Source organism: Phaenicophaeus curvirostris, chromosome 6 (genome assembly GCF_032191515.1).
Source record: "Phaenicophaeus curvirostris isolate KB17595 chromosome 6, BPBGC_Pcur_1.0, whole genome shotgun sequence".
NCBI lineage: Eukaryota > Metazoa > Chordata > Aves > Cuculiformes > Cuculidae > Phaenicophaeus > Phaenicophaeus curvirostris.
Genome location: NC_091397.1, coordinates 24,212,223 through 24,222,945, shown reverse-complemented (window position 1 = coordinate 24,222,945; position 10,723 = coordinate 24,212,223). Strand labels below are relative to the sequence as shown.

General features: G+C 37.0%; 1 protein-coding gene across 2 annotated transcripts in view; it reads right to left on the bottom strand.

Moving 5' to 3' along the window:
• Positions 1–293: 293 nt before the first annotated feature.
• LOC138721977 (pituitary tumor-transforming gene 1 protein-interacting protein-like) overlaps positions 294–10,723 on the bottom strand; it is a 33,513-nt gene continuing 23,083 nt past the window's right edge. For both annotated transcript variants that reach the window (XM_069859625.1, XM_069859626.1), the window contains exons 6-7: positions 7,845–7,891; positions 294–1,869 (exon numbers count right to left, since the gene is read on the bottom strand). In XM_069859625.1, coding sequence (XP_069715726.1) covers positions 1,820–1,869; positions 7,845–7,891 — 97 coding nt within the window. In that variant the 3' untranslated portion in view covers positions 294–1,819. The remainder of the gene's footprint in view (positions 1,870–7,844; positions 7,892–10,723) is intronic.

Below are 10,723 nucleotides of genomic sequence, written 5' to 3'. Positions count from 1 at the left end.
AAAACAATGACAGAATGGAAGTGAACACTGAACCAAAATTAGTGGTAAGGTGATAGCTACTAAAGCCTAAATAAAGGCACATTCTTTGGCACTGGAAGGAATGGCAATTGCCCACAGGCAATATTTAGTTCCCACCACATCTATGCGCTGTTAAGATTTTATTCTTCTGTCAGAAAACCAGCAAAAGCAAAAATGTATCCCTTTTCTTCTCCCAAACTCAAAATACTGGATCACTTTTTCTAAACCAAGTTAATTTAAAATTGTATGGAACAACAGACTTAAACAGAACAAAATTAGAGATATTAAAGTGTTTATTTTAGGAACATTGATAAAAATAACACAATCATCTTCAATACTGTACATTTGTGTAATGGATAATACACAGCAAGAGAGGTTATTTAAACTGTACAGAATAAATGTGAGCTTGCATTACACTGGGGGCAGGGAAGAAGAGCTCTTTCTTTGCTTGTTGCATCATACCGCTAAGTTAGTGATAATGCTCAATGAGACAGATCTATGAAAATAAAGACAGAGGAAATAAATCACATTACGGAAATATCAAAATAATAAAAGATTAAAAAAATACTGCTTTCTTACTGTAATGGGTCTGGCTGGGAAGGAGGTAACTTACTTCACAGCAGCCCATATGGTGCTCTGCTTTGGACTTGTGGCTAGAACAGTGCTGATAACACACCAGTGCTTTGGCTTTTGCTGAGCGTTGCTTGCACAGCATCAAGGTGTCATTTTTCCCCACTCTGCCAGCTCCAGCAAAAGCTGGAACTGACCAAAGGATATTCCTGGTCATATAACATCATCCTCAGCAACAAAACTTGTGGGGAGGGCGGACAGAGCTCTCCTACTGGGAGGTGGCGACTGCCTTTACATCGCTTGTTCCCCCTACCCTCCTCTTCTTCTCTTATCAAACTTTTAATCTCGACCCAAGAGTTTTTTCACTTCAGCTGTTCCCACACTCTCCCTGATCCCACTTGTAGGGATGGAGGAAGCAAGCAGCTGGGCAGTGCTTGGCTGCTGCCCAAGGTCAACCCTCAAACTGCAGAATCTTGGCAACATTTTTTTGTTAATAATACATTAAGCTTATAGAAAGCTGATGTTGTTTCTAGAATTTAGGCACATGTGTTTGTTTCAAGAATTACCATTTAGTAATATTGGAAGAAGTAATTTCTTTTTCATGTTAAAGAACATCGTAACATTTCCACAATTGAGTTGAATTATTTAAAGACAAATATGCTCCCCTCTCTCAACCCTTAGACATTTCCTCTGGAAAAAAAGATCTTCAAGAGGGTAAAAACCTCCACCCAATTCCCACATTCTGGTAGTACATAAGAAAGTGCCTGGTGTATTTTCTCATCAATACCAACATCAGCTATTTTGGAAGTCGTGCTTCCATATCACCTTTTATTTTTATATTAAAAAGATACAGTAGGGACAAATCTTTATTTAGGAACATGGGAATAACTGTTTAAGTGGCAATTGAGACTAAATTCAAAGACATGATTGTGACTATAAGCCATCTACATCAAGTAATAAAAAACAGTTTTAAGAGGAGAAAAGATACTATTTCAAACTTAAATGTCAACATAAAAATTAGCAAACATTTAAACGACCAAAAGCATTTATAAAAAATTAGTTCTATATAGGTAGAAGAAGATATTATAGAAACATGTCTTTCCTAAAGTCTTTATTCACCCCTAGTTTTACAACCAGGAGGAAAAAGAAAAACCAAGAACCCAAAGAGCAAATGAAAAAAACCTGTCTTCCCATATTCTGGAGTTATAGCTCTAGTGCAAGGTGCTCGGCTTTATTCATTCTCAAATCTGCTGTATGGATGATCAGAATCCTGGAGAAGACCTGTAAAACAAAACAGGATTGCATTTACCATTTTCTTACTAGTATTACATAAAAAACTTGAGTTACTGACCTCACTGCAATAGGTCTCCATATAACAAAACCAAAAGGCAACTCTTGTATTGTAGTAGGTTGCTTTATTACCCAAACACTCAAGTATAATAATAAATTGATAGGATTCTTAAGCACTCTTATTTCTCAGACTATTGTAAGTATTTAATGATTTAGCAGGGAAAGAACATTCGTCTGTGAAAAATTCTTATAGAACTATTTCTCATTTGTGAGGTACACCCTACAAAACGCATTTGCGAGAGTCTCAAGTCTACAAAAATCTAAGCACAAAGATGGCTCAGGAAGAACAGACTCACAGTGGCCAGTTTATAAATTCAAGTTATTATAAGAACATCACCCTTGTAAAGTGTAAGATGCTGCTACTTTGACTTAATTCTACTTTGATTACACACAACCATCTGCCACATTCAGCATCTTGCAGCATTTCTGCAACAGGACAATAATATCAAAGAACAAATGAAAACCACTTCTACGTGCACTAAAACGTCTGGGGACGAGTACAAGAGTATCACTTAATCTAGGTTGCAGTATGTTTCCATCGTGAAGATTCTTAATGATTTTACCAAAATACTGTCACAGAAAGCACTGCAAAGCCATCCAATTATACCGAGTGTCTGGGTGGGTGCGCACACCACCTTCTGTAAGGGTTAACTGAGCAATCACTGTTCCATACAGCAATTATTTCAAAGAAACATTAAACCACACACCAGATGTGGACTAGGCAGACAGGATACTGAAAATAATGGAGTCCTATAAAAGCCCAGAGGCTGACCTTTTGATGCAAAAGAACAGGAACACTATTGCTTATTTGTGCAATAAAAATAAGATGACAGCATTGTCAAGAATTACCTACAATATTTTGAGACCTTGAAATTTTTACATTTTTAAACTTTTAGAATAAGTTACTTCTCAATTTTTAATCTTACCTTTTATGTGTTTAAAGAGAAACTTGCAACGCCTGTTAGGTCTACTCTAGCTGACAAGATAACAGACGTCTAAGAAAAGCTCTTATCCTTGGCCTACTCTTAAACCTTTAGTGCCTTCAGGTAACATTCCTGCATTAATATAACCCCAACCCAACTACAGAGAAGAAACATTTACTTTATTTCCAGAATACCACCACCCTCTCCTTTCTCCAGACATGGTAATACTTTCACAGCTAGGATCTGTGTATCCTAATATATTTAGTTATCTGAAAGACAACTGAATAGTTCAATTTTCAAAAAAATTTTGCAGCAATTCTGTATTTTAGCCCTTCCAAATACAAAAGACAACTATACAACATTTACACAAAATTAGCAACAGCACTAGAAATTAATATTTTTATTACAATTGGTAATGCATAACTCCCTGCACTCACTAAGTTCCCCCTAGAAATCAAAACATCAAGCTCCAAAAACATTTCCACAAAGTGGCAAGAGATGGTGGCAGATTCCCTGACAAAATTTACTTAGGTTACATACTTCTCTCTATGCAGTCTGGCAAGTGCTTACTATGTCTTTCTGATAATTCATTAATCAGAGGACAGTGTAAACTACTAATTAACTTTTCCTATATCATCTGAGGAGCAAATATACTTTTATCTGCCCCTGCCCCAAAACACGCAGACAAAAGCCATTTTAGACAACTAGTCCTCGTCTATTTCAAGTTGACGTGTCCTTTTTACTCATTATTGCAAATGCCATTCCCAGTAGTACTTGCTTTAATTTTACTGAATTATGTTTAAGAATGAACAGATACAATTTCCACCTATCAGTCATTAGTATGTTTAATAAAGTCCTCTGATATGTTTTTTTGTACAATACTAAAACTAAACAGGCCTTAAGAACTATGTGTTAATCCAGTGTGGTGTTATTGGTCACTTCAGAAATTAGTCTCTGGGGAAAGGAGGAATCCAAGAGAAATGGCAAGCCCTCCTTCCAAATGAGGATAACCACGGAGGTTACAACATCTGATAGACCTTGCTCTCAGTCTTGCTCTCAAGTCTGCAACCTGTGTTCAAATTTCTTTTATCCTCAGCATTCTAAGTCCATCATAAGTACAAATAATTACATATTAAGTGAGAGGAGGGAGGCAGCAGCTCATCACTTGGACCAATCCTTACTGAAGAAGTTGTATCAGTCTCCAGTAAGTGGACAAAAACAATTGAGAGGGACATAAAAAGAGGAGCATGACAAAAAGCTCCTGTCAGCTGCCACAGCTGCTCTTAGCTGTGACACTCAGAGAGGAGCTGCAAGCTTATGCTAATTGGATAGCATGTCTGGTTCAAGTAAAGTTAATGTGCTGCTTGAACCAGACATGAGTTGTCTCTCTTGACTGGTTCCCATTTGACATAAGCGTAACTACACAACTTGTAATTTATACTTCCAGGTTCTGAGAAGATAGATGTTTGCAGCTTCAAAAGTCTTGTTTGCAATAAAATCCACAGCATACTACCACTGGACGTGAATATTGACACACAGGACACTTACAAGAATTTCTAACAGCTTACTTCTTTACCTCCATTTTGAGGTTAATATTTGACCCACTTAGCACTATTTAAGAAACACTCATCAATTCAAAAGGGATAGTAGTCAAGTACCTTGTATGAGCTTGCATGAAGTAATGAGGCCTAATATGTATGAAATGACAAAGCAATTTAAGAAATTAATACCTCTTTCCAGCATATTAATTTATGTTATACTATACTAACTATACAGCTTCTTAGTTATTGAGAGCTGACTCCCCTTACATATCAGCACTGCCCAAAAATTAACAAGTGAAATACTTACAAGAGACTGCATACACCGCAAAACAAAATAATGAACTAGTGTGCTGCACGTCTTCACCCTTTATTACACTTTTCCTCTTAATTTTTAACCCCTAGATTAACGACTCTATTCTCACAAATTAAACAGCTTTAAGTGTATAGCAATACAAGGTCAGGACGCAGTATCTGTCTTGGACAGAAGGAACATTTACTGTTACAAACTAATGAATATAAAAATCAACATCTCACATAAAACAAAGGAGATAAGATTACATATTATTTAATTAGCTGATCAAAACCTTTGCAGAACCGATGCAAGTAGTGTGGAAGCCCAAAATCATGAAAGGCAATAATTTTGTAAAAATTAAAAGAAAGAATCCTTCCACTAATAACAGGCAAAATCCTGAAATAAATAAATAATAAAGCAGCTTCTCACTAATGCTATACTGAACATACAATAGCAGCAAATGCAGCAGCAATTAAATTGTAGTTCCCTTGTATGCTACACAAGCTGCAAAGTACTCAGAATTCAACTTTAACATTTTCTAACAGTCAACATATAATTTGCGTAATCACATTGCATTCATATATGTGAGCAAATGAAAAATACTATCAAATTGTGCAACAAAGAAACAATTCAGTGTGTATTCCTGGTTCCTAAAGCTCTCTATTGCTTCCAATGCTCCCAAAGGACTGTGGCTAGAGTGACACCTGCAATGCATTATAAATGTGTAATTACCATTTAAATGGGGTAAGGAAAGCTGGTGGATGAAATGGTAAAAGGCATTCCCTTAAAGCCAACCAAATACTGAAATTTCAGGCATGATCATCTTAATCTACAGAGTTGGGTTAACAAAGTCATTGTCATTCTGCCACTCATCCATGCCTACTTAACTGAGAATCCTCTCTGCAGTGCATAAGAGTGTAAAATAATCTAGTGTCTCCATAATTATTTGCAGCAATTTTTATTAGATTATGTTTCATATGCTAACATATGTATTTACTAGACAGTGAAAAATGAAGACAGAAGATCCCAGGCTATAGGCAAGACCTACTCTACTACGTCTCATTGAATTATTTTGACAATCACTTGTCTGCATGTAAGCAGAATATAAACTATATACATCAGCAATAATATTTAGGGATTTCAGAATTTATACATTTTTGTCTGTCCTCATTTTTCCTCAGTCACATACATCCTTTATTGATGTGCCACCTATTCATGTAAGCATTAAGTTTTTCTTTAGGACAAAAGTGACTTACGAGAATCCAGGCCTCAAATCAATATATCTGATAATATAGATTAATTTTTGCATATGCAATAAAGCAAACAAACTTTATGTAGAAGTTCGCTATTGAAATTTAAGTTTTATGGTTGAATTACAATCTTTTGCAGGTAAACCGCACTGCAAAATATAACTGCATGAAGAAATGAGTATGCCTGACTCCTTATAAGGAGGTACGCCTTCTGCTAACACAATTAATGTATGAACTTGCTTCTAATTAAGCCATTTGATAGACTAACACACTTGAAGCAAAATGACATTAGCTCTCACACGACTGTGGGCATAGTATAGTTACAAGCAAGATTTGTTGAATTTGATGTCTGCATTCTAGAGGCACAGAATTACACAGTTCTATTTCTCATGAAACTCAAATACTCTGACAAGATCCAACAAAGCATTCCTCAAAGGTCTGAAAGTAAAGCACTGAAGAGAATATTATCTTCACTAAAATGCAGGACTATCCAGAGACAGGTAAATCAGTTTCAAAAGCAGAACGTAACTGAAAGCAGCCTTTTGAAACATGACTTAACCCCAATGCAGCATTTTGATACTGAACTGCTGAACTGAATGCACTCCTCATAGCTGCACTGCCTCAAGGGGATGCAAAGTTGTACGTAGATCTTATAGAAAGTGCTGCATGTTATTTTAGAAACCTAGCCATTGTCTTAAGTTCTTCACCAGATCTATCCCAATGACTGAAACTTGTTCAGATTGACCCTAAGGTCTCTACTAAGGAGACACAAACAAAAAGTGTACCTTGATTTATGTTGTTGTTTGAATTTTGTTTATTTATTTTAAATCTGGACTATTGTCGACCACTCAAACACATCTCTTGAAACTAAATTGTGCCTGGGATACAAGCTCAATTATCCTATAAAACACCACAGGAGTGAAGTTCACAGCTGACGTTTAACAAAAATAACTTTTAGTTTCTACAAGTTCTTCTTCCTGCAGTTCAAGCTTCACAGTGAATTTTTCCTCCATTCTAGTAAATAAGCATACTTTTGGAAATGTTCCTCAGGCAGCGAATTCCCTATAGAGATTGTCTGTGTCACTTCTGCATCAGCCAAAGTGCAGGCTGCAGATTCATGAAGGCATTCCCAGACTCTGCCAATCAGTTTAATAAGAGGATAAAAATTATCAGTTTAGAGTGACTGTTCAGACCCCTAGAATCACCCTCTCTGACATTAGTGCAGTTTGCATAATAAAAAAGTGCAGCATATCTGCCTGCAAATACACAGTACTATTAACCCTATGAACAAATCAAATGAAAAGTGCAAACACTGACAAGCCTAGGTAATAATAGCCTCATATACAACACAGCAGGTCCTACAGTCGTTCAATATGATTTTCTTACTGGACTGCAGCTCCACTTAAAAACAAAGAAAAACAATTTTAATCCCTACATTAAGGTGCATTATTTGTTCTTCTTTTTCAAGCTTGACTTAAAAAGCTTCCCATTTGTCCTCCTCCAATAACCGTGAGTCTACTAGCCAATTTCAACTAGATTGTTTTATCACGTTCAAAAACATACAACAAAAAAAACCCCAAACCACCAAACCTAAAATCAGTGCACTTACTTAGTAAGAGACAGAAAAAAACTACTTATTTAATCAATATATCTAAATGTCCACACCAAGCAAACACCTCACTGTCTCTTGCCCAGTAGGAGAGTAAGTGCAGGAAGAGAATAGGAATACAATAGTGATGAGATCAGGTGTTCAGGTAACAGAAGACACACAACAGTAGGAAACTGGGGTTGATTACTTCTGCTGCTCATAAAGCAGCTTGTTTCTGCTGTGAATTTTAATAATAATGAGTAAAAAGGAATCAATTTAGATACTGAGTATCAAAACAAGATTAGCGCATACCATACTTCTTCCGTATTTCATCATGCTTCAGTTTTCTTTCATGTTTCCTGCAACAGAAAAGGCATCAGAATATTCAGACTGTTCTGAGTTGTAAGCAAAATATAATTACATCTGAAAGAGACAACAGCGTTTTTTAAATGAGTGTGCAGCTACAAATTAAAAAAAAAATGTATCAGTTATATATATTTTCTATATATACTTAATGTATCTGCAACTTTCCCTGTAACTTCTTGCTAATCAACAATGTCAAAATAAGATCTATTTGCAAGCATAAAGGAAAATATTTCTTTCTATATAGAAGCAATGTGTCCACATATATGTACACATATACACATTGAGGTATTAATCTACACTTAAGAAGCAAGGTGCAATATTGGAAGATTTCCCTAACGCTTTCCAGCAGGGAGCATAATTGTAAAATATCACTATGAATACAGTGCACTTCAGAATCCTAATTCAATATAGTCATTCCAAAAAGATAAAAGGTGTATTACTGTTTTGTTTAAGCAGTACAGCAAGTACAAATGAAAACTATTAATTTCTAAAATCCAGCATGGCACCCATGCAGAGAATAAATGATTGTGCTGTATTAAAATTGGATGCCTCTGGTTATGTTGTCTAACCACAAGACAGTTTTCAAGATCACGTAATATTGCCAAACTTTCATTATTCACAAGTGTGTGACAAGTCAATTTCTTCTTCCCCTTCTTCCCCTTCCTCCCCTCCCCACTGCAAAGATGAAGAGGGAAAAAATGAAGGAAGTTTCAATGAAAATCATTCTATCATCCCTTAGATAATTTTCCTGTTTCCTTTCAAAAGGAACATCTATTTCACTAGTTTTAAAAATAAAAAAAAAGCTCCTACACAACTGTCACTAAGATGGATCCAGGATTTTGAGGAAAGGACACAGTTCGGCAGAACAAAGTTCCTCTAACAAAAAAAACCCCAAACCACAGTTTGGGGCCCAAATCAAAATTCAACTCAGTTAGACAAGTTGTGACTTTCGCCTGATTCTAATTTGTGCGTATTCAGCAGAAAGCTGTTAAGCATTGACAGCTTAATTCACCAAAGATCCCATCTGCCCTAAGCATATTTCACCTCTAAACAATTCCTACTGCTAATCAGACCCTGTGTATCCTCAGAAGCAATTATCCTGCCTACTACGGAGCTGAAGGGCTGAACTGGTCTTTCCCTGCAACTGCACTTCTGGAAAGCATACAGATAAAGCATGATGAGAAAACCAAACAAGAAAGACTGACTCAAAATCTGCTGCTACTGTTTCCCTGAGATACCCATCTCCCTTATATGTCTTTCCACTATTCAGCCCAGGCAGCATAGGAAACAAAGCAACACAGCCAAACTGCAGGAAGAGGAGGAACTGTGGAACCAGGGTGATGAAATGAAATTCATGTATAGTTAGGACTGAGAGGCTGAAGAGAACAGGAAGGAGTCAAGCTTACCTACTGAGAGTAACCTTATCTCAGGATTCCTGTTTCTCTGCCTTGCACATGAGGAAGACATTATATGAGTAAAGGGATCTCAGGGACTGGATTGAGAGATTCTGCTTAAAGCAGCCTTCACCTGTATAAAGCCAATATTTACTTCTGTAGTTTCTGTGAGACTCTGGGACCTCAAAACAGCGGTTTTTTAGAGGTGGTAATAATGGCATGTTCCCCACTGTTTTGCACACCTTGTCTGAAATAATGGAGACTCAACACAATTTCAACTGAAATCTCAGTACTTCAGCAGCCAGTCTGAATCTGCCCTGACCACAGAAAGCACTAAGTATCTGTGCAAGAATGGTAAGTGGGTGGGGAAAAAACAAGTCTGTGTAGGCCTTAAGCCTCAGAAACACTTTAGAATATCTCCCTAGGTTACTCAAAACAAAAGACACTAAATATCTAAAACACACTGTTTAAGTTTGAAGGGTAAAACCATTAATATTTCTGAAACATTCGAACTTTGACAGGCAACCATGAGCATATCATATCACCCATGATCCCTGTATAGTAAATAAGGCTTAGGACTACCATCAGCTGGGAAAAAAATAGACAATTCTGGACATGCAGTCACTTAATCAGTCATCCAGAGATGGCTTACTGCACTGTTCATGTCTTATACTATGATCAATTTTTTCCCCCTGTAGTTTGCTGGTCAAAAATGGCTTGCTGACAATCTGTTCTACAGCCTGCTACTAGCAACTCATCCTCCTAAGGACTTAGGGAAAGTAAATGGGCAGGGTGAGGCATTCTAGTTGCTGGAAGTGACCTACTCCTCACGTTTTCCCACGACCCTGCCAAGCCCTTCTCAGTCACACACACAATACGTATGCATGTTCAGAACATGGGAAATACCCCAGGAATGCTGCTAAGCTTCCTCCTGCAATTGTAACAGTTTCTCTGTTCTACAGACATACTCCAGAGACGAGCTAGCAAAGAGGGCTGCTGCTCTAAGGATGCAGCAATCATTCTGGCAGAGCAGTCTGCTCCCAGTGATCCTTCCTCCTAGGCTTAATTGAGGAGTGAAGTTGGTCTTAGCTTTGTGTTGCTAACTGCGTGGTGCAACACCATTTCCTTTGTGTGTGCACAGCAAACCCTACACTCAAGAAGTATCAGATCTTCTACAGATAACTGTGCCAAGAATTTAACATCAATACACAAATCACTGGGGAAAGATTATGGTACATAATCAACCTCCATGCCCGTAACAATGGATCTCTGCTTTATAACAAACATAGGTTGGCATTGATTTAAATGAGCAATGTAGCATAACATTAAGGATGTAGATTTCATCACAACAAGGTACATGGTTTTGACACACAATAAAATGTTGACATTCCTCATAGGATCCCTTCTTTTTAGAATAGATAAAAAGCATTA